Source organism: Cavia porcellus, unplaced genomic scaffold (assembly GCF_034190915.1).
Source record: "Cavia porcellus strain 051 isolate PalLab524CR breed Dunkin Hartley unplaced genomic scaffold, mCavPor4.1 scaffold_2, whole genome shotgun sequence".
Lineage (NCBI taxonomy): Eukaryota > Metazoa > Chordata > Mammalia > Rodentia > Caviidae > Cavia > Cavia porcellus.
The window spans coordinates 131,700,936-131,726,269 of record NW_026947485.1 but is presented as its reverse complement, the minus strand read 5'-3'; the positions used below and the strand labels follow the sequence as shown (position 1 = coordinate 131,726,269).

The following is a 25,334-nucleotide window of genomic DNA, read 5'->3' as shown; positions in this document are numbered from 1 at the left end:
CTCTCTCTTTGGAGGAAATAAAAATGAATCGATTATGACAATGGAACTGAACTTGATTTAATCTATATTTTGATTTCTTTTAGGCTTTGGTTGGTAGCAAGTATGCTTTGTGACTTAGAGTAAGACTTCGATCCTCTGAAGATTTAGATAGGACCCCTCTTATGGTTGATACATTGTATCAACTTGAGAAGTTTAGAAGTTTAAGACTCAGCAGGGAACCAGGATCCTTCCATTCTGGCCAGAAATAGGGGGTGGCCTGCTTACAATATAAGGGAGGAGAGGCTTGTTCTCCCCTCTACCCTTTTGTTCTGGCTGCTTTTGGTGGCTGCTGCCTTGAAGTGTTGCCCCAGTGCCATACCACCCTACCTTTGGAGCCAACTGATTATCGACTGAAACCTCCACAAACAGTGAGCTAAATAAACCCTTCTTTCCTTCATTTTGCATGTTGGGCATTTTGTTCAAGCAACGATGGAAAAGTAACCAAAATACCCTCTCTCAAGACGGCACTCAGAGATTCTTTCATTTTTTGGATTTCTTCAGTCACCACAAATTAAAATCAAGCTCGGTAGTTTACTTTCCAACAATGAGAGAAACATCAATCGTCAATATTGTCCTTTGCCTCTATTCTAAAAATATTGCCATTTCCACCCAACACTAAAGAATACTTCTCCCCATCCTGCCATGTGTTGATATTTATGTTAATATTAACTGAGGACATTTTATTAAAAATTGTAACATGCTAATTTTGCAAAGAGGTCGACATCGTATCTCTTCCCATAACACAGGCTAGGATGCCTATGTTATGGGAAGAGATTTACTCTACTCTTATTTATAAGTAAATCCAGAGTGATATTTACTTATAACAAACACCCAACTTACCAGGTACTGTAAACTTTAACTTGTATTTTTATCATCACCTTTTTTTGTATTTTTTGCATCACTTTTTGGCTTGGAACCTTCCTCTGTTTTCTAGAAGGGAAAGCAAAACCATCAGCAAGGTCTTTCTTTTCTGAATTAAGTTGTTAAAAAAGTGATCCACAAGAGAAGATTTATAATATGATAAACCTTCCTAGTCCCCCCCCCCCAAAAAAAAGCTAAACCTTCATAAAGCTTCTCAGAAATAAAGGGACAGAAGATAGCAGTCAGTGGAAGAAGACAAGATAATCTCAAGTTTATCTTCTTCATTTGGCCCAAACATGATGCATGTTAAATTTTTAATTCCAAATTTGATTCCTAAAAAGGGCATACGTATGTAATTTTTTTTTAATGCACAGGTGCTTCTGGGTAGGACTGTTCCATCATTCTTCAAGGATCTATCCTTTTTCTGGATTTTGGGACAGGGCTGCCCAGATAATGCACTCATTGTATGTGGTAATTATGTTTCCTATTTCTTGTTAAGAGGTTGACAAACTACTTTGTTATAACTAAAGTAAAACAATAAACAAAGAAATATTTAATATATTGAGATATAATGGCATGAGTAACTGTCAATTATTAAGCATGTTTCTTGTGTCATTTAATGGAATCTATTACAAGATTTTATCATCTTGTCTTTAAGGGCTTTAATGCAATTTGACTACAGTTTTTAAAGCTGTACCATGAATTTCTTAAAATAAAGGATCACAGTTACAACCATTGTGTGGTATGTTATTGAAACTGGAAAGAAATTGTCTACTTTACTGTCCATTCCTAATCAAAACTTCAGTAATTTTAATAATAGGAAGCTCCCAAATGTTGTGCCCCATCAGTGCCCAAATCTAAGACTTAAGCTGGGCCCTCTAACTTCCATTCATTAGTCTTCATTCTACTTTCTAGAGGAATAATAAAAAGATATTTACTGCTGTAAGTTGGATGTTGAATGTTCCCCAAAGATCCATCTGTAAAAGGACTGGTCCTCCAAGTGGCACTGCTCGGAGGTGCCATCACCTTTAGGAGGTGGAGCCTCATGGGAGTCCTTTAGGCTATTGGGGCTGTGCCTCAGAGAGGACTGTGGTACCTCAACTCTTCCTCTTTGTTCCCTGGATTATGAGGTGAGCAATCTGTGCCGCCACATGCATCCCACCATGATGTGCTGCCTCTCCAGAGGAGCAAAACGGACTGGGCCCTCCCAAGGCATGAACTGAAATAAAACTTTTCTCTGCATTGTCTTGGGTAGCCATTATAATGATGGAAATCTAACTAATACATGAAATAGTAGCCCTATTATGTATTACTCTCCTCAAGTGCTGTCTAATGATTACACTGGACCATAGAAACCAATATTGTCCTTGAGTTTATATTCTACCTTCCATGCTCTAAAATTTATATAAATCACATACTTAAGTATAATAAGAGAAGGAAACGTAGGCAACTTAAATTGTACTCAGAAAACTCATTTAGTTTTTTGAAGTACTAGGTACTTAGGAAAAGAATACATATGTAAAATACACACACATATATACACATCCACATAAAGACATGTAATTTTAAAAATTCATTTCATTAGTGAAGTATGCCAGGGGACAGTCAGTGTTTAAATATCTTTTATTCTAAATAACTTAAACCAAGAAACTAAATTACAAACAGAATAAATCCCATTTCCATGTAATTCCTGAACTAATTTGTAGTGCATTTATTGCCCCATGTTTACCTTGGCCGAGTCCTTTGCTTTACTTCCATTCTTGGGAGCTCTGGAACCAGAAGCACCCTTCTTGCTCTTGTCCTAGAGCAAAGGAAATGCAGTAAAGATGTTATTATCACCAGCCATGTTATTATCATCTAGCAATGAACGACTGGCTGCAGCCATATTAGACTAGACTGTTCTTGGCCATAGCCTGTAGAACTCCAATTTATTTAAATAACATTTTAGTCACTGTTTTTTAAGTAATAGTAAATATACTCAGAAGTGTTCAAGATGAGATAAAACGACTAAAAATAAGGAGGAAATTGCGGGTTACACTGTTATTCTGCTAATTGCTGTGATAGGTGGTTCACCCAAATGCTGCTTCTGTTCATTAAAACGAAACTTATCCATTACCAAAAAGACAGAGGATAACAAGTGTTGGTGAAGATGTGGAGAAAAGAAAACATAAAGAACTACTTGGTAGGAATTGAGGTTCCTAAAGAAATTGAAAATAAAATAAAATTAAAATCAAATAAAACCTAGAAATTCCTGTTCTGGGTATATACTTAAAAGAAAACAAAAACGATAAAAGAAGGATAAAATTGAATCAAAGCTTTGAAAATGAGAGGAAGAGTGGTTGAAGGGATGGGAAGGAGTAGGAAAGAAAAGAAAGGAAACAGGATACATCATGTATAGGTACAAATTCCGTATGATGAATGTGATCACTGTGTTTATATTGTACCAATAAATTAATAAAAAAATTTAAAAGATGAAAAGTATCATCTCATAAAGATATCTGTAGTCTCATGTTCATTGCTGTATTATTTACAACAGCAAAAATATGGAAATGAAGTCAGTATACCTAGGTGAGTGAATTTTTGGGATATATATATATCTCCTATTCACCCTTTAAAAAGGAGATCTTGCCATTTGCCACAACATGGATGCATCTAGAGGTGATGATGCTGAATGAAATTATGTTAGACCCAGAAAAATATTGCATGACCTCACAGAACAATAAAAAGTACTCAAAGGCGCAGCTGGATATTGCAACAGTGGTTACCATGGTGAGGCAGAGTGAGGAGGACTGCAGAGATGTGATTCACAGGCAAAGCAGCAGGCACACAGATGAGCGAGTCTAGAGACCTAACATACACTATCAAGACTAATCTTAAAAACTGTATTGTACTAGAGACTTTTCTTCAATAAGTAGGTTTTAGGGAAGTCTGAGAAGCAGATGCTGTTAGCTGCTTCACTGCAGCAATCATTTTACTGTCTGTCTGTATTCCACAACACCATGTTGTCAACCACCAATAAACACACACACACACACACACACACACACACACACACACACATACACCCAACTATTGAAAGACAGTAACAATAAAAGAAATGAAGGAGATGCTGAACATATCTAAAGAAGACACAGCTAAAAAATTAGAGGAACTAAACGAAAAGATAGAATCTCTGGATGAACAATATAAGAAACAAACAATATATAAAACAGATGCAAAGAGATATACAGGAAATCAAAAACTCCATTGAAAGTTGTAAAAACCGCCTGAATGAATGCGAAGATAGAATTTTGGACCTCGAAGACAAGATTGCAGCCAGTGAACAGGAAAGGAAAGATCTTTTAAAAATAACAAGAAATCAAGAAATAACAATTCAACACCGCAAGATGACGCAAAGAAAAACAACATAAGGTTGATAGGGATAAATGAAAAAGGAGACAATACAAAGGATGTCAAGAGGATATTTAGAGACGTAATTGCTGAAAACTTCCCAAACATGAAATTGGAAACTGCTATCAGGATCAATGAGGCATATACAACTCCAAATAGCCATAACCAAAATAAAACTACACCCAGACATATAATAATCACCATTCCAGAAATCGAACAAAAGAATAGAATATTAAAAGCTGTCAGAGAGAAAAGACAGATCACCTATAAAGGAAAACCTATCAGAATAACAGCAGACTTCTCAACGCAAACAATAAAGGCAAGAGGAGCATGGAGTGAAGTATTTCAGACCCTAAAGGAAAATGATTTCCAACCTAGACTGATGTACCCTGAAAAACTGTCCTTAAAAGTTGATGGAGAAATAAGATACTTCCACGACAAAGAACAGCTGAAGAAATTCGTGATCACCAAGCCAATCCTACAAAGAATACTGAAAGACAGTCTAGATACACTTAAGAAAAAACCACTTAACAAAGCAGACAATTAAATAGAACAGAAAGATAAAGATGCAACAGCAGAAATATAACATGTCACCAATAAACCAATATATAACAGTTATAACCATTAACGTAAATGGTCTCAATGCACTAATTAAAAGAAATAGACTGGCAGAATGGATCAAGAAACAAAATCCAACCATATGCTATCTACAAGAAACCCATCTAACCCAAAAAGATACTCACAGACTGAAAGTCAAAGGATGGAAAACAATACTTCATGGAACAGGAACCCGATTCTGTTTGCAGACAATGTGAACTTCAAACCAATAATGATCAGAAGAGATAAAGCAGGTCATTACATACTGGTTATGGGAAAACTTCAAGAGGAAGAGATAACTATCTTAAATATGTATGCACCAAATTCCAAAGCACCCAGTTACATAAAACAAGTAATATCAGAAATGAAAAACCAAATTAGCAGTAATACAATTATAACAGGAGATTTTAACACACCATTGACACCAATGGACAGATCAACAAGACAGAAAATCAGCAAAGAGATAAAAGAACTGAATCACACCTGTGAACCAATGGAATTGATAGACATATACAGAGTATTCCACCCAAAAACAACAGAATACACATTCTTCTCAGCAGTACATGGGTCATTCTCTAAAATAGACCATATATTAACTCACAGAACATATTTAAAGAAATGCAAAAGAGTTGAAATCATCCCCTGCATGTTATCAGATCATAGCGCTATGAAATTAGTAATTAATGATAAAAGATACTGCAAAAATCCCACAAACACATGGAAACTGAATAACACACTCTTGAGTAATCAGTGGGTCACAGAGGAAATTAAAGAAGAAATTAAACAATATCTTCAAACAAATGAAAACATAAATACAACTTACCAAAATCTGTGGGATGCAATGAAAGCTGTCCTCAGAGGAAAATTTATTGCAATGAGTTTCCACATCAGGAAAACAGAACAAATACAAATAAATAACTTGATGCTACACCTCAAACATCTAGAAAAAGAAGAGCAAGTCAAGCCCAAAGCCAAAAGAAGAGAGGAAATAATAAAAAATCAGAGCAGAAATCAATGCAATAGAGACTAAGAAAACAATACAAAGAATCAATGAGTCAAAGAGTTGGTTCTTTGAAAGAATAAATAAAATTGATAAGCCCCTAGACAACCTTATTTAAAAAAGGGAAGAAAAAGCTCAAATTCATGCAATAAGGAATGAAAAAGGTGAAATCACTACAGACCCAATAGAAATAGAGAAGATCACCAACACCTATATCAAAAACCTCTACTCTCAAAGGTTTGATAACACAGAAGAAATAGACAGATTTCTAGAAGCATATGAAGTACCAAAGCTAGGTCAAGAAGATATAAATCTGCTGAATAAACCAATTTCTATTAATGAAATCGAAAATGTAATTAAGTCATTACCTACAAGAGCCCAGGCCCAGAAGGATTCACTGCAGAATTCTAAAGAAATACAAAGAGGTCCTAATGCTGACAATCCTCAAAATCTTCAATGAAATTGAAAGGGAAGCAATCCTTCTCAAGTCATTCCTGGAAGCAAATATTACTCTAGTACCAAAACCTGAGAAAGACCCAACTGAAAAACAGAACTACAGACCAATCTCCCTAATGAACACAGATGCAAAGATCCTCAATAAAATATTGGTAAATAGGATGCAGCAAGTCATCAAGAAGATTATACACCATGATCAAGTGGGATTCATCCCAGGTATGCAGGGATGGTTCAGTATACATAAATCAATAAATGTAATCCACCATATCAATAGAGTCAAAAGTAAGAATCACATGATCATTTCTATAGATGCAGAAAAAGCTTTTGATAAGGTACAACATTCATTTATGATAAGAACCTTGCAGAAAATTGGAATAGATGGTCTTTACCTCAACATAATAAAGGCCATCTATGACAAACCAACAGCCAGTATCCTACCAAATGGCCAAAAATTGAAGGCCTTTACTTTAAAATCAGGCACAAGACAAGGATGTCCCCTGTCACCGCTCCTATTTAATATAGTACTGGAAATACTAGCCAGACATGAAAGAGAAATAAAAGGCGTAAAGATAGGAAAAGAAGAAGTTAAATTATCATTATTTGCAGATGACATGATACTTTATATAGAAGATCCCCAAAACTCCATTGAAAGACTCCTAGATATAATAAATAAATTCAGCAATGTGGCTGGATACAAAATCCATACTCAAAAATCAATAGCATTCTTATACACTAACAACAAAATGACAGAGAGAGAAATCAGAGAAGCCACACCCTTCACACTAGCAACCAAGAAAATGAAATATTTAGGAATTACTCTCACGAAAGAAGTGAAAGACCTATACAGGGAAAATTATAATACACTGAAAAATGAAACTGAAGATGATCTCAGAAAATGGAAAGACATCCCTTGCTCACGGAAAGGAAGAATAAATATTGTGAAAATGGCCATTCTCCCAAAACTGTTATACAGATTCAATGCAATCCTGATAAAAATACCATCAACATACCTCATAGATCTAGAGAAACCAATCCTAAAATTCATCTGGAGTGGGAAGAGACCTAGAATAGCAAGGACAGTTCTAAACAGCAAAGGCAAGGCAGGAGGCATCACAATCCCTGACTTGAAGTTATACTACAAAGCAACTGTACTAAAATCAACATGGTACTGGAATCAAAATAGAGCCGAAGACCAATGGAATAGATTAGAAGATACAACCACAACTACAAGCACACTCAACCACCTTATCTTTGATAAAGGGGCCAAACATGTTCACTGGAAGAATGACAGTCTCTTTATTTTATTTTATTTTATTTTTTTTAATCGGTACTGGGGATCAAACTCACGACTGCCTGCTTGCAAGGCAGGTGCTTATGCCGCTGAGCTAAATCCCCAGCCCCCGACAGTCTCTTTAATAAATGGTGTTGGAAAAACTGGCTCTCCATATGCCGAAAACTAAAACTAGACTTACGCCTGTCACCATATACTAAAATAAAATCTAAATGGATCAAAGATCTAAATATTAAAACAGAGACACTAAATCTATTGGAAGACAAATTGGGTAAAAACCTTGATAGGGGTAGGTAGAGAATTCATGAACAAGACTCAAACCGCACGGGAAATACTTCCCAGAGTCAATAACTGGGATCACATCTTATTAAAAAGTTTCTGCACATCGAAAGAAATCTCTAACATAGTGAAAAGAAAACCCACAAACTGGGAAAAAATCCTAGTGAACTGCCCCTCAGACAAAGGACTTCTGTCTAAAACATACAAAGAATTAAAAAAAATCAGACCCCCAAAATTCAAAGACCCCATCCGAAAATGGGCATGTGAGATGAATAAACAATTTTCAGATGAAGAAATACAAATGGCAAATAAATATACGAAAAAATATTCAGCATCACTAGTCATTAGAGAAATGCAAATTAAAACCACACTGAGATTTCATCTCACTCCCGAAAGAATGGCCAAGATCAAGAAAACCACCAACAACAAATGCTGGAGAGGCTGTGGGGAAAAAGGAACTGTCCTACACTGCTGGTGGGAGTGTAGACTGGTGCAATCATTGTGGAGGTCAGTCTGAAGATTTCTCAGAAAGCTGGGACTGGAAGCACCATTTGACCCAGCTATTCCACTTCTAGGCATATTCCCAGAAGAACTGAAAGCATCATACCAAGTGATATATGTACACCCATGTTTATAGCAGCACAATTTGTAATAGCCAGATCTTGGAAACAAACTAAGTGTCCATCAACTGAGGAATGGATAAAAAAGTTGTGGTATTTTTATACAATGGAGTACTACTCAGCTATAAAGAATGATCACATTGAGACATTTATAAATAAATGGACGCAGCTCGAGACCATACTCATAAGTGAAATAAATCAAACTCACATGTATAAATACCGAATATTTTCCCTAGTATAAGAAACGATAAGAATACATGAAAGTACGTGGTAATCATGATTCCCAATCACACTGGTTTGAAGCCATATAATGTTTTCACTCATTAATTGGAATGGTTTTAATCTGGGTTGTTTTATTTTATTGTCTGTGATACTACAAATAACTATTTTGAAGAAAATAAGAGTGTAATAGCTCTAGCACTGATTTAATATCATCCTGTTTTGAAGCCCCATCAAGTTGTTCATTTGTTTCCATTGGTTCTAACATATTGTATCTTATTATATCTTAATGTATGCAATAGTATAAGTAAATTTTTTATAGACAAAGAGATAATATAGAAATTGATGTTCAGTTTCTGCTAGCTGGTTCTAAACACCCTGCAATAATTTCATTCTCTTGAACGGTTTCACACTGTCTTGATAAGTTTGATGCTATAGTATATGAAGTTAGACTCAAATATTTCAAGGAAAGAGTCACTATGGTAACTACTATTAATGTCAGGCTATCTGGGGGTGAAACACAATGATGCTTAAATTTTTTGGTTCTGACCAGTGTTGTTCTGTTGATATGTTCTTTTTTTTAATCTCAATCTCCCCCCTTTTCCTTTTCTTTTTTTAAAAATTAATTTATTTCTTAGTATCTTTTAACTAAGAGAAAACTAAATTAAAAATAAAGCGATAGATTATAGTAACTTTTTTGTTTCCCTATTAACCTGATTTGAACCCCTGTATTGTTCTCCACATCTTGTTCTGACTGATTTTATTATATTCTGTTTTGCTTAATAGTATCAAGTTTGAGGGTATAGGCAACCATTTGGAAGGCAACCAGATATTCTATGATGCCCATTATTGTTTGACTATTATCTTCTTTGGAAGTCCTGTAAACTCTCCAATGTGGGTTTTCTGGGTCTTCTGTACAGTTTTGTTCAATTCTTTTATACCAGCTGATATAGGCTACTGTTTTTAGGATAACAAGAGGCATAATGGTAACCATTGTTGATCACCTAGTTATCCTTTTTTTTTTTTTCTTTTCATTATATACTATGTCCATCCTCCTGATGTAACTGACTCTGTTTTGCTTTGTCACTTTGGGTTCTTCTTTGGTCTGTCTTGTTTTGTTTTTTTGTTTTTTGGCTCTTTTTAAATCTTTTTTCTTTTCCTCTTCAAAGAAAAAGTTATAAAAACTGTGGGAGTAATGGAAACTAAAATGTGTGATTGTTAGCGTAAAAAAGAGAGGAAGGAAAGTGATCTAAAGGATATAACTGCAAGTATATTTAAATGTGTAGGATAGAGAACCATATTGCTGAGTTTTTCTTGGATCATTGAACAGAACTGACTGTAATCTCACTGTATTAATGTCCACTTTGTATGCTTTAATTTTGTAATCTGGACAACTGTTTCTAAGATGACAATATGTGATCTATTAACTGGTGAATTCTTACTGTATATTTTTTCTCTTGAAATTCTGTATTAGTTCTAGCCTTTTACTGTTTTGCTTCATTTAGTTTTGTTTTTCTCTTTAAATAAAAAATAATATAAAATAAAAAAACAGTAACAAAAACCCCCAGAGCTTTTCTGTCTTTTTTAGACTGGCATTTATGTGTCAGTAACCCCAAACCAAGACAGTATTTTCAGTGTTATAGTGGAGAAATATAACAATGAAAACAATGGAAAAGAATTGCGATAGGGTATGTATAAAAATAAAGTCCACTTGCTAAATAATGACATGATTTAGGAGCTTCCAGGAATGAGAAATAGGAGGCCGAAGTGGTCTAGAAATGAAGTCACCCACTAAGGAAGGACTGCTTACTGATAGCTCAAATGGATACTCACGTCACATCCTCTATCTAACGTATGAGAGTGTGGCTAATCAGGAACACCCCCAGGGATGCACTCTGGTAAATACCAGGCATTCCGCTAATGCTGAGCAAGAAGTCAGAGACTCATCGCTACCACAGATCAGCACAGCTGAGCGGTGCAGGAGACAACAGGTAACCAGGTGACCAGCACACATGGAGCCTGAAAGGGAGGCTGCTTAGCTTGGCTGGGGAGGAAGGGTGGTGAGAGAAGTCTTCCTGAAGAGGCAGGCGCTTGACAAGGGCCCTAAGGGATGAGGAAGAGTCAACTGGCTGGGCCAAGAGGAAAAGGGAAGGAATCTGCAGAGGGCAGATGGGCAGGAGAGAGACCACGGAGTCAGGGACTACTGTCACTGTAAACGAGCACAAACAGTGTCACTGTCACATTACAACAGTGTAACATCACAGTGCAGTGATGAAAATTGGTAGCTCTGGAAATTCTAAAGCAACATGGAAAATATGATGAAATGATGTTAAACAATGTTATAAATGAACAATTTCGTAAAACATTCTACAGAAAAGACAAAGGAAATGTATTAAATAATACTGTGTGGGGGGTACTGGAATTTTAGATATTTTTCTTTTCTCCATTTTTAGGTTCTCTGGAATATTTAATTCATTCGAGGTTAAAATTACACTCGTGCACACTCACAGAAACACCATCTGTATACTTCAAAGAAAGTCCATATAAAAAGCACTCTACCTTTGCTGTGTTCTGTGCGGTTTCTGCAGTTGGGGGACAGCAGTCCAGATCTCCTGAGAGGACATCAATGGGGTCTTTGTCATCAGTGGGCTTCTGAAATATTAACCGAAATGACCATTAGGAAAAAGCATAAGGAATGTTATAGGGGCCCTTTCCCCACATCATTTAAAAATATAAGATGTAAATTAAGCAAAAATCTTGCTGACATTCTTTTCCTTACAGAAATATAAAGGAGTCAATAAAACATGAACATTTTGGTAACATTATTTTCTCCTACTCTATCACAAGTATTCACACCTACAAAATAATACTCCAGCTCCACAGGGCTTTGGTGAGGAGTTACAGATCAGCACACTTCTATGCATAGGACCAAGCACAGGGAGGCCTTCAATAAGTTTTAGGGTTTTTTAAAAGAGAAAAATAAAAACATAAAATAACACAATAAAGGTGACAGATCTTTTGTAAATGGGAAGGGAACCAGGAGATGGAGAGAGACAGATGGGCAGGAAGGGGAAGAGGACAAAAAAACAATTAAGACATGTCATGTCCATGCACCAACTATCCACTAGAATGTGATCAGTATGTATAACAAACATGGTAATAAAGAATATAATTTTTAAAAATTTTAAATGCTAAATAAAACTATTAATCAAAAAATCTAATGGAAACATGATACACTATGATATTTACCTTTGATTCTTTTGATTTCTTTGTAGGTGGCTTCGCTGGTTTGGCCTTAAAAACAAGGCAGATAATTGGTTAAACATGGATCTTTTTAGAGATTTACATAGACTATATTGTGCAAAGACTTGACACTTGGGAGCTGAGATTTGTAATAACTGGTAAGGCTGTGTCCCCATTTTTCTACTGGCTTAGCTTTACCCAGTGACAATTTTATTAGTTCCAGGGGGGAAATATAAGGGTCTGGTCTTAGAAGTAACACAGACACTTTCTGTCATCAGGTGTTATAATTTACAATTCTATTTAAAATATTACAAAAGGTACCTGTGTTTTCATATCTAACCTTACTACACTTTAAAAGGATCTGAAGATTATTTTCACACAGGATTGAAAATACAAGCCAGGGATTTTTTTGTCTTCAAAGGCAAGAACATTAAATAACACAGTCCCCAAACACAAACAGGGTGCCATAGTTCTGGCAAAGCAGGACACAGAGTTGCTATCTCAAGGAAGATTTTCTTCAGTCAAGGAGAACTGACAGCCAGGACAGACAGAGAAGGATGTAACTCGGACTTCTTTTGATTTCATGAGCAGCCATGGAGAGGATTATCTGTTATCAGAAGTCGGACAGGGGAGATAGGAAGTGGGGGGGGTGGGCAGCTTGACCCACAAAAACTGAGCTTCCATGTTACGGACAAGAAGTCAGGGGCATTTTGACAGTGATGCAGGACTTGGGACTGCAGATATGATGTCCCTGTCCTCACGCTGTGTCGTGCAGGCAGTGGTGGAGGAGGCGGGAGAACCAGGTAGTCTTGGAGTTGCCACATTTATTTGTCCTATTAAGTGTCCCAACACAAGCCCATCTCTGCTTTCCTTAAAGAGAGACTGCTTCCTTTGGAACCCTGTGGCCGTGGTTATTTTTATAGCCTTTTCTTGAAACAGTAATTCTCTCTACATTTCTAGGAATCACTATTAAGCATCAGTGAATAACTGGCCATAAATCAACTCTGTTTATACCACAGGGCCCAACTTAAGAATATAAAATGATATTTGCTCAAATAAATATTAACAAGTTCAGAGAGCCTGCGTGTCGCGCCAGGGTGCACTGAAAGCGGTCAGTCATGATACATTGTTATTGTACAAGAGCACATCTTCTACTCATGTCAAGGGGGGTTTAAATTAAAAATGACACGTAGCATCAACGCAATGGAGTCGTTGGCCTCAGGTTACCTGCCCATCACTGTCCAGGAGGTGTCTGTATTCGGGCGGGATAGTCTCATCTCTTTCCCCCAGCTTGTCTCTATGTTCGGCCTTAGCTTTTTCCTGCAAGCATCACCAGATATAATTACCGTCCATTTCCTTCTTCACACAGAAAATCCTTCATGACCCAGCATTTACTGTACTTTTCTGGGACAACACATATGGTCTTGCTTTCATTTTATAAGCAACAGAACAACAAAATGGATGACAACAGACAACTGCTGAAAAAAACATCAACCCACACGTTTCTATGTGTCATCTCATGTCTACAATTTTTCTACCTGTATTTTAAATTGAAAGGAAGGGTTAAATAATTGTCCTCAGAAACTATATTAGAAGTCATTTTAGGCAGTCTTTTTAGTGCACACCTGTAATTCCAGTACTCAGGAGGCTGAGGCAGAATGATTGCTGCGAGTCTGAGGCCAGCCTGAGCCACAAAGTGAGTTCAAGGCCAGCCTGAACTGCATAGTAAAATCCTGTCTCAAAAAGACTAAAAGTACAATTTTTTTTCTTTTTCTGTTTGAGCTTCACTTTTCAATGGAAAAATCGGGTCACTGTACCTCAATGTGTAGAGAGTTAATATTTACTACTAGGAGTATTTTAAAGCAATGTTGAAGGAACGGGATACCAGCAAATCTGAATGGATATGCTAGCTGGGCTGCTGGTGATCACGCTACTCCTGCACTCCCACCTCTGAGGCTCAGCTGGTCTCTGGCCCAGACTCTACGGCCCTTCCTACCCCTGCCAGTGGAGTACAGCTTTATTTTCCTGTGTTGTTATAATTTTACTTTTCAAATACAGATTAATTTCACATCAATATTCTTATGGTAACCATAGAATCAAGATCTAAGGAAGTTGGAAATATCTTGAGGACACTGATTGGACTACCCAGACAATTAATTATGTTTTGGCTCCAAACAAGACCAAACATGATCCAGACAGCTGAAATGGATTGCTAAGTACAGCGTGCTAGTTAGCATAAATAAAGTGCATATTTATTATATAAAATACGTGGCATTAACAGCTCTCTTCCAGACACATTTAGCCCAACACTCTCTCACTTAGAGGGGAACTGATTTAGTAAGGTTTGTTATAAAAGGCTGCCAGGAAACCACCAAGTATGTGACCTCTGCCACTACAAATACAGGATGTGTCCACTTAAAAGATGTCCGTGTGTGTATCATGTGTATTATGCCCTCCCTCTCAGATAAGAGCAGGGAAAGTTAATGTAGGAAGACAATAAAATTATGAAAGCACAGCTCTGCTCCATCATTATGAAGTCTGTTCTCATGGACAGGACATTTGCCTGTAATGGAATCAGAGCCATAAAAATAATCCTCAGTGAGAAATAAAGAAATCAATCACAGAACAGAGAAAAATGAGACTTAAGATACTCAACTGTTCAGTATTTCCAGATACTGTCAAAAGTGTCTTTTTTTGTTTATTGTTAAAGGTAGGGTATTGTATGGTATAAAAACCTTAGAATTTCACTCATTAGTGATTTTCTTTTACCTTTATTTTATCCTCCATGGGTTTGTTCTCATCTGGGTCAGGCTGCCTTTGCCCAAGGCTGTCAGAAAGTTTATCCAAAGCATCGTCCAGTTCTTTGTTACTCTTCTAAAAGGTAAGTGGTTCTGGATTAGTCACTGGATGGCTAAACCGAGTCAGAAACTAATCAGCCCAGTCACCCCATCTTTTAAGGACTGGTTACTGGAAAAGCAAGACATCTGGGGATGTGACAAGGAGGTGGACAGAGTGCAAGCAGTGCTGCCAGTGAAGAGGAGGAAGAGCACAGCATCTGTAAACTTAGTAACAGTTCGAGAACAAAAGCCATCTACCCAGTCGCCCAGCTCTGTGGCAACTATCCCCCTCCAGCCGGTGGAAGTCTTAGTGGCAGTGTCAGGGGCCACATTCCAGCCAGAGACTACTGGAGCTCACCTCGAGGGTCCCAAACCAAAAGAACCAATCTTTCTCATTTTTAAATGAAACATGACCCCCCCCCCCAAATCAAAACCAAAACCAAAACCAAAAAACCTGGATATGATAATCTTATGATGTTGTCAAAAGTTTAAGAAGCAGAATTTTTTCAAAAGAGCATGAGCATTTCTTTGGCTTTATGAACACACTCTAAGACCAGACCCAGAAAGGCACATTTCATTAATGGAGGAAAAAATACAGGCTGCGGAACACTGAAGAAGCCAGTCCTCAATACCTGCATGAACACAAAACTGGGGGTTCAAAAGACCAAGGGGGCTTTCTGAACTGGCAGGCAATCGAAAACAATTTATTTCCTGAACATTTGCTTACTGTGTGATTCAGAGGGGTATTTACCTTCTCTGAACTTAAATTTTCTGAGCCATGAAATGCAAATAATACTATGACTTCTAAGTCAATGAGAGGATTTTATGTTGATAGTCAATTGTACATTATTACGAATAGCATTTTAGTGAAATTCCAAGAGTATTTTTCATGATGTTTTTCAAGAACAATGTATACAAAATGTCAACTTCCATATCTGTATGAAAGTGTTTAATATCTACATTATATAAGACATCCTGCTGGGTTCTATTCCACACGGTATAGAACTTCCCAATTATTTTAAATTCTATCCAGTTTTATTTGGTGCCCATGACAATTGTCTAGATAACTTGGCAGGATTGTTTTGGAAGAAACAAGCCAGCTCAGAGAAGCTAAATCCACTATCTGATGTCATGTTGTTAAAAAGTGTAAGGGAACCCAGGTCTTTGTACATAGAACACACAGCACATTTCCCTGTTGAGCTCAATCATATCAGAATTTTCCGTGTCCTCTTGAAGAGTTTTGGATGATTTTATTGTAAGGTTCTTTAAACAGGGTCACTGTTGGTGATAGTCTAATATCCACAGCAAAGTAAATTTACAGCAGTTATGATAGTTTAGTGGAGTCTTTGATACTAGAATATATTTATTTAAATAAAGCTTTTTACTTAGTTTTACTGACATCATCGAGTAAAACTAACTAAAACCAGACACTCTGTTAGGAACAGTGATGTGAGAAGCATCACTGTTAATATTTACTAGTAGTCTCAATTAGGACAAAAACCTCTGGCCGGGGATGGATGGATACACAGAAGGCAGGCTGGGTTATTATTGATTCTTCCTGTTGCATAGGGACTTTCATCATTGTGGATAGGTTCACACACATCCAATCTCAGCCCACACACACACATGCACATTTGTGCACACATAGTGCTTTGCTGGCTTAAGCTCTTCCTGAGAGACCAGGCTCATAGCTGCTAATGGAAGAGGTACCTGGGACCCAGTCTGGACTTTGTCAACTGTGTCTCTGGATATTTTCAGATGCTCTTGAGCTGACCCAGTAGGGTGCAAAATCCATCAGAATTTCTTTTTTTTTTAATTTTTTTTTTTTTTTTTTTTTTTGTCTTTTTCGTTTTTATCGGTACCAGGGATCGAACTCACGACTGCCTGCTTGCAAGGCAGGCGCTTATGCCGCTGAGCTAAATCCCCAGCCCCAATCCATCAGAATTTCAAACTATGGCACTAAGTAAGCTTTGATGCTACATCAAAAAGAAAGGAAGCACAGCTGACTTTACGACAGCAGGTTCATTCATCTCCATCCAGCAAACAAGGCGCTGTTCTCACCCAGAGAGGATGGGCATCCATTGCAGGGACACCCCCTTATCTTTTAATGTGTAATTTGGCACTGCACGGATAACTAATCAAGAAAGTCTGGAAAAGCTTTCGTCCCACAGCCTTGCCTCAGAACATGTGAATAATTAAAGCACTAGTGACGCTCAGGGTCTGCTGCTGCTAGCATGAGAATGACATGTTTTTATGGCTGTGAAGAAGAGGAAAACAATGCCATTTCACGATATGTTTGTAAATATTTTTGGAGACTGAACAATTCTATAAAGTACACAATGTGAAATAGTACATAGAAAGTCATAGCATGTAAGAAATACCACAGAAAGAAATCAATTATCAAGAAAGGTGAGACATTCTTAAAATCTAATACTTAAATATATACATGATACTCCATATTTGAAATTCTAATAAAGCAACAGTAAGATTAAGTTTCTTGACTGTAATATATATTTATTTCCATTTAATCATTTTATATGTATGCTTTACCATCTATCTGAATCAGAAATCTAGGCTTCTGAAATGGAAGGTACTTGACCTTCCTAAGGATTTTGTCTATTTTATTTGCTCTGAGCAGGTGTCCTGTTTTCCTTCTGGCTGCAGTTGCTAGAACAAATCTTTATCTCTGGAATAAGACATGCCACTTACCGCAGTGTCTGGGGGCGGGGCTGCCGAGTGGGTGGTTGCAGCCGGGGCCTGGGAAACCACTTCAGAGATGGCAGCAGAAAGTTTAGCATGGTCGAATTTCTTTCATTAAAGAAAAAAAATTATCAGTACTGTGTTGTGTGGAACATTATGCCCACCATGCCATCACTTCAAATACAACTCTGAAGAAACCTTTATGACTGCTCATTCTCTTGGTTCAAATGCATGCATAGTAGCATATAATCTTAAAAGCAATCTATGTACTTCCTTCTCCATATTACCTTAAATGGTATCTATTTCTTGCTTCATATTCATTCTTGTAAAAGTTTTTTAATAATCTAAGGACCTAGAGTTCTGTGCTTTGTTTACATATTTCCTGTTGTATATGTAAGATAGTCAACATTTTTCAACTTTTCATAATTAATTGCTTCCTCTAAGTATCAGAAATGGGTCTTTTTATAGTGTTGTCTCTTCAGTAATCTACTAAATATCTCAGAAACAGCTTAGAGTTCATGTTGTTGTAACAAAGAATGAGCATGTATGTTTTCCCACGGCTCTGCTTGAAAACATTGGATTTTTCTTACATATTTTAGCCATCTTTTACATCTATGGATTTAAGTGACTTTAGTCAGTATTCGATGAGGTTTTACTATCTGCACTATGATCACTTGTAGAATCACCTACGGAACACCACCTTTTGTGATGAACTTTATGTCACACAGAAATTGAGTGTTAAATATTTCAAAGAATTATCTTTAAACCTATGGTGGAAAACAAGTTCAAGAGTATTTCTAATCTCCTCTTCAGCTTTCCTTTAAGTTTTATGAATTGTTCTGTTTCGCATTTCTTGCTTAAAATTTCATAGAAAATTATTGTACATAATCTTTCCTAATAATTTACTTTAGCTCTTGTACTAGTTATCATATATTCTAATTCTTGCATTAAATTTTATATTATTTTAAAGTTTTTCTATTATATCTGCTAGGGCTTTATAAAATGTTAGATATTCATAAAAACCAACTGATGATTGTCTAACCTCTCAACAGCTGTCTCATTTTAAAATTTGACTTACACGATTTTTCTTACATTTGCCAGCATCTTAGAAAGTACTAGTCTTTTTTTTTCCAAAAGCAATAACCCACGTGGCTTCTTCCCCTGAAGAAGCTCCAGGCTTCTTCATCTTCTTTTGGGGGTTATTGTATCTTTTAGAAACTTAAATTCTAAATTCAACACACACTTGGGTCATTAAGTTTTCTTTTTCCATTATTTAAAAAACATTTAAGATAACCAGTATATCTCATAAGTACTGCGTTGGCTGCTTCTCAAAGATTTTAATTTGCGACATCTTCCTGATTTTTTTAAAATAGTCTATTATGAACTTACTTCTTGCTTTCAGCATCATCAGAGGAATATTTTAAAATTTCCATCTTTTAATAGAATTTCTATTCTGTTTTCTTACAATCAAAGAACATGTGCCATCTCCCCCGCCAGAGTTCTTGGGACTGTTCTCTAAAATAATTTTCTAGTTCGTCCATGTGTTTTTTGGTTATGTCTACTTTATTAACCAAATTGTTGGCACTATACTTTGCTAGATTGTTAATTTTTTAGGAATAGTACTGTTTAAGATTTTTTTTTATAATAAGTCATTTCTCTGCTCCTTCAATACCTTCTCAAGGTGAATATGGGAATCTCATATAAATTCAGTGTTCCAGTTTAGATTCTGAAACAGAGCCCTAACTATGGCAGTAGTGATAATAATGGCAATCATGAGGAAGAAGGCTTTGCTCCCCCACCACAGGCTTGCATGTCTGCATTACAAAATGATTCCAGGATACTAACGCACACTGTATCTTTCTCTGTATCTTACGGTTTCTAAATCAGCCAGAGGCGCCCATCTGAGATGTGCACTGCTTTTATAGAGAAGAGGAAGGTCCTGGGCTGGGGTGACTGCATAGTATGGTGATTTTAGGGGTGCAGTGAGGAGCACACACTGGGTAGCAGCCCCTTCTTGAGGGCTTATTGCTTCAGCAAGGGCAGATACTTAGGCTACTCCGCAGTATCATCATTTCTTGTCCTATTTTCCAACTGGTAAAATTTCTATGCCATATTTCATGTAGGAATCTGTTGATGAGTTTCCAACTGACTTCCCACAATATATTCAGGGGCTTGCACACTGGGTTTGCTGTTAATGTCTAACTCAGACCTTAGAGTTCTGTAAGTTTGAGAATTCTTAACAAACTTGTACACGTGTCTATTGCAAGACATAAACATCCTACAGTAGAGAAGTATGCTTGGTATTTATTACTCAGTATTGTTCAAATTATCCAGCAAAAGAATGTTCTTAAGGGGACTATCATACATGGAGCTAAGTTTCCTTAGGAAGAAATCTGGAAAATGGTAAATATTAGAAATAACAGATAAAGTGGTCCGAGAAGTGATTTTGAATAAATTGAAACTTACATTCTTTTTCATAAGAGTACATGGCTTAGTGCATATTCATTGGTCCAGTCATGAGATTATGGAAACACTTTGCACTGTTATAGAATGGTATTTCAGGGTGGGGCACATTTTTATTGGTTATAGTAGGTTGAGGACCATTAATCTTTTAACTGTTTCCTTAGCTCCCAAGTTAGACTGTAAATTACAAGTTTCCATTTATTTGCACCAAAAATAAACCAGAGGTTTGAGACTTACAAGAGGGGAGGTATCTGGAGGACTGGAGAAGTCCTGAGACAGTGCATCAAGAAGGAAGTCTTCACTGAAGGGCTGCAAAATCCAGAAAAGTTAGCAACAAAAACTGCCTACACCTGTCTGCTCTTCCTAGTGTTGTCATTAGAACATGCTAATCAGCTCAGAAAAAGAAAACCTATTCCCTCCCGCAAATATTCTCTAAATGTACAACTCAATCATTTTATTCAGTGATATTCAATGGTATTGAAACATATATGAAACCATCATCAAGATCAATATTTGAAAATATTTACTCCAAAGACAACTGTGCACTTTAGCTACTGACACTTGATTCCTCAATCCCCAAGCAACCATTAATCTAATTTTTGTTCCTGTCTTTCTAGACACTTCCATGTGTGTGCAATCATATAATGTGTGGTGTTTTGAGACTGGCTTCTTTCATCTAGCAAAATGGTTTCAAGATTCATCCACAGTGTAGCATACTTTTAGTACTTCATTCTCTTTTATGATTAACATTCCATTCTTTCCCAAATTATCAGTTATCAATCAATGCCTAAAGGAGAAGGACATCCAGGTTTCATAGAAAATGGTTTGCTTACTGGAAGTGGTTCCTTGGCTTCTTTTGGAAGGAGTGGTTTTCCATCTTTATCCTGTTCAGGGAGAAAACATCGTTGAATCATTTCACATTTTATTCCAACTATAAAACCTGCATGCACTGCAAAAAATACAGATTATACCTGCTGTTGTATACTTTAAGTTGGATTCATCATTGCAGGAAATATTCTATCAGCAGAAAATACACTCTTAAGTTCATGTCAACAGTTTGCTCACATGCACCAGGTATTACCGTGGAACGGGGGCTGCATACCAGATTAGGCATGGCAGTGGCTCCCAAAACCCCAGAGACCCAAAGTGCAGGAGAAACACACACAGTCAATGTTGTGGCATGTGGTGGTGTGATGGGGATTTGCAGACAGTGGAAGAGGAGTCCCTCACCTTCCTGCAGTGGGTTTGGAAAAGGTTGCCTAGAAAATTCTGGCTAACAACATAAACCATGTATCCGACTAACCTGCATTAATTACGTGTCAAGCCTAACCTAAGCACTGGGAATGCACAGAAATGTTGAGAACATCAGCAAAATGGCTTTTTAAAAACTCTGTTGCATGTATTTAAAATGTGTGGTACAAGGATCTGGAGATGTCACCTGCTTCCCTTGATGCAAACTCCCTTACTCCCTTCTCCGCTGAAGTTCACATGCATCTTTTAACCTCCCTTCAATTCATAAGCAAAGCCGAACCTGAGCCAGTTCTGTGCCACCAGTTCACTGTGGGACCAAGGGGACCTGACTGCTACACAAAATGAAATTGGTCTCCCAGCCCTCACTCAGTATGAGCTGGTCAAGTGCAGTTACTCTTTATTGTAGGTGGCTGGTTAATTGCTCTGTGTCTTCGCTGAATTTTTAATAGCAGCGTTTCAGTGATTCGCTTTCCCTGACCACTTTATTCCATGCTCGTTTCATCACCCTCTGAACTCCTCTGGCATACTATGCATTATCTGTCGCTTCATAACACTTCCAGGTCTTTACTTGATCTCTCATTGAAATGCCGCACTGTTATCCATCAACTACACTCACTGCGGGTCTCCACGAAGTGAGGAGCAGACCCCACACTTCCGCTTCCACACACTCCGTGAAGAGGCACTGCATCTACACATCTGCCCCTTCTAAGTGGCCGCATTTAACTTATGAGGTTCGCAGTGGGGTTTTTCCTTGTGTCACTAATTCTGCACAATCTGTACCTTAACCATCAAGGAAATAGGTCAACTTGCCACTTTATTCAATGGTAAACTGGCTCTCATGTTTCAATGTATATCTAAGAGTTGCAAAGTTTTCCCTAAAAGCACATAATTGTTTCTCAGTTTGTATTTCCTACCTGAACAAGGCTTTATACATTCTTGTTTTGTAGTAAACCATGGTTTGAAGGGAAAACATAAGTAGCCTAGCTATTAGATTTCTTTCACTTAAAGGAGGACTAGCTTTACATTTGGTGTTCCAACAGCTATTTGTGGACTAATACTATTTAATGATTAAATATTAATAAACAAGATCTTTACATTCCAGGTCCATTCCCGTGTCTTATGTATATAAAATGGAATACATTTACAAAAAGATATGAAAATATCCTAGCCTGTTTACCTTAACTTCTTCTAGTCTGTAATCAGGAGGAATTGTTTCTTCTTTTTCACCAAGTTTTTCACGGTCTTCTTCTGTGGCCTTATCCTGAATAAAAATAGACCATTTTCATTGTTAATCTATCTTTCTTCTATGAAATGGACGCCTGTGTAAATCTGAAGTCAATCATTCTATCATTAGGTTCATGTAGCATACATATGTTGAGACTTGCCCAGCAATTTAATCTTTGCTACGGTATCTAGTTTAGCAGGCTCAGAACACCCCACATGAGCTGCTCAGTAAGAGGCAGGTGGTAACAAGCAGTAGCCAGCAGCTGCTGTTTCAGGTCCTCTGGAAACACAGATGAGCAAAGGTGAAAGGTGGCAAACACGGACACAGGCACACTCACCCACTGTGGTGTTTAAACACGCTCGCTTCCCCAGGCTAAGTTTATTTTGTGTAGTAATAGAAAAAGCCAGCTGATCGTGTCTTGTGGATAATATATTTTTTAAAGTTTATAGGAGTGGTGTTCAATGATAGTCATTTTCTGAAAGTACCTAAACTGCCCGCTGTACCTTGATTTTGTCCACCACAGGTTTTCCATCATCTGGATCTGCTTCCTTCTTCCCCAGGCTACTAGCCAAGGCTTCCACAGCATCGTCTGGCACTGCGCTCTTCTGGAAGGACACAGGTGAGATACTAAGTGGGAGCTGAGTCACTCCTTTGATAGCAGACACAGACCCCCTCAAACACCTCCCAAAGGCGTGTCCTTATTTCAAGCCAAGACAAGATACATGCACAGCCTTTAAATAATTTGAATTGTCCATTCAACTAGAATTGGTATTTAGCAACTGAAATGCTAAAAAATTAGATCAAGTTTCTTACATTAAAACATTAAATATGTTTACTGAGGAACTTATATAATCTATCCAGAGTTTGGGTTTAGAAACAAAGAAAGTAAGGAAGATAGAAGCTGAAATCCAGGAAAGAAGAGAGAACTGGTCTTTACGACCAACGTTCTATAGACAGTATAGGAAAGATTTCAGAAAACCCACAAGAAAACCTCCTTCCCCCTGCTGCAGCTTGAGGCCTGGCAAGTGTCAGGGAGGAGGAACGGGAGTGTTTCCGATATGGGCTTCTCCTATCTGGGCAACTAAGCTGGGGGCACTGCAACAACTGACTGCAGTGGTCCAGGTGTTCAGAATGAAATGTGCTCCCTCTGGCCATGCTGGTATTTAAAACCAACAGATAAACACTGAGCACAAAAGATGAAACCAAGTTAGTGCTGAAAGACAGAACTAGTTCTGGATTTGCCTAATGATCCATATACTGGTGGCTCATAAAAATCAACTGAATGGTTCCTGGCCAGGACTTTTCTCTTTAAAATAAATGATAGAAAATGGAATGTATCATACTTAACACGAGTAAGGATCATTTATTGAGCTTTTTTTTCATTTTCTACACTGGACTGCAATATCGTGAGTTTCCTACCATTGATCTTTGTCAAATGAAGACCCTTGGACTATCCAGGCTCAGAGATGGCTTTTTTTTTTCATATCAGAGGTTGAACTCAGAGTTTTGAGTGCACGCTAATCCAACACTACTGCTGAGCTGCATCCCCAGTCCTCAGAGTTTATTCCTATCATGACAATCTCTGCTATCAATCACATCAAGGGTCTACTGGACTATCAAAATATCTCCCTAATAAGAATGCCTTGCTAAGATATTTTTACTAGATATTTACATATAACACATATTAATAGACGTGTATGTGTATACATCTTAGCCATCATCATGGTAATTGAGAACAACTGTCTTTCTGCTACACTGCACTACAGAAGAAAGGACCATCCATGAGGAAGGGGACACAATCCGTAAAAAGTGATTTATCGCCACCTTGTGGTTAGACTCTATGTAAATCTTTTACAATTTCACTTTTTAAAATCCCTGAGGTCTATTGCATTGTTTGGGATTCTACCTAATTTGTAAGTACTGGATTGGTACTCCAAGACTTATGGACAAGCTGAGCTGCTTGCTGCCTGCTCTGGGACACCTGTTTACTTCTCCATTCTGTTTTCTCATTCCCTGAGCTAGAACCTCTGGAAACCACCGCTTCGCAAGTCTGCACTTTTTGTCACCCTCGGATTTAAGACGTTACTAAAACCAAATTAAAGAAAAATTAGGAGAAGCAGTTTTTAAGATTCAAAGAATCTGAAAACAGGACTAGAACCTACAGATTTCATTTCTGTAGTATTTCATATTGTCAAATTCAGAACTAGAACTCAGGTCTCCAAAATTCCTTCACACGTTTTCTTTTTACACACACACACACACACACACACACACACACACACACACCACCCTGCTACATATTCACCTCCTTCCTTGATCTGTTTCCCTTTACACACTGATCCTCATGCTTTCTTGAGGCCTCTGACCTTTATAACCATTATTCTTCCTGGTTTCCAACCGTGTCAAATCCCCAAACGTCAATGGTTTTAGTGATAGTAACCTTGGCAACTGTGGTCTGAACAGGTGGAGTAGAGACCCAGGAAAGGATTCCAGGGAAGAGGTAGACCAGAGCTCTTTTGCTATCCACTAAGCACCCAATGTCTAATAGTCTGTGGCCAGAACAAAGCTGGAAAGGCAAGCTTTCTCAACCCCTCCCTGACAATTACATTTGGCATGTATACCCAGCACAGGTTTTGGTCCAAGAGCTCACCCCTGGAATGCTACTCTGTTGTCTTTTTCCTTTCAGTCACTACTTCTTGCTGGTCACTGGATCTCCCTGGATTCTCTTGCCTCCTTTTCTTAAGACCATGGCCTGTGGCCTGTCCCTCACAAGTAAAAGCTTTTAGAGAGACCCAGAAACCTCAAAGACATTCATAGGTGGATGGGGGTGGATCAAGCCCTGTCTGAGGCAGAAGGAAGACCT

General features: G+C 37.6%; 1 protein-coding gene across 14 annotated transcripts in view; it reads right to left on the bottom strand.

The window, feature by feature from the left end:
• Cast (calpastatin) overlaps nt 1-25,334 on the bottom strand; it is a 119,683-nt gene that overhangs the window by 795 nt on the left and 93,554 nt on the right. For 13 of the 14 annotated variants that reach the window (XM_063245391.1, XM_063245392.1, XM_063245398.1 and 10 more), the window contains 11 exons: nt 22,975-23,076; nt 22,424-22,507; nt 20,829-20,879; nt 20,233-20,304; nt 17,542-17,640; nt 14,765-14,869; nt 13,223-13,315; nt 12,002-12,046; nt 11,312-11,404; nt 2,630-2,701; nt 880-969 (listed from right to left, as the gene is read on the bottom strand). In XM_063245391.1, the coding sequence (XP_063101461.1) occupies nt 895-969; nt 2,630-2,701; nt 11,312-11,404; nt 12,002-12,046; nt 13,223-13,315; nt 14,765-14,869; nt 17,542-17,640; nt 20,233-20,304; nt 20,829-20,879; nt 22,424-22,507; nt 22,975-23,076 (891 nt within the window). In that variant the 3' untranslated portion in view covers nt 880-894. The remainder of the gene's footprint in view (nt 1-879; nt 970-2,629; nt 2,702-11,311; nt 11,405-12,001; nt 12,047-13,222; nt 13,316-14,764; nt 14,870-17,541; nt 17,641-20,232; nt 20,305-20,828; nt 20,880-22,423; nt 22,508-22,974; nt 23,077-25,334) is intronic. The other variant, XM_063245394.1, reaches the window with a different exon arrangement.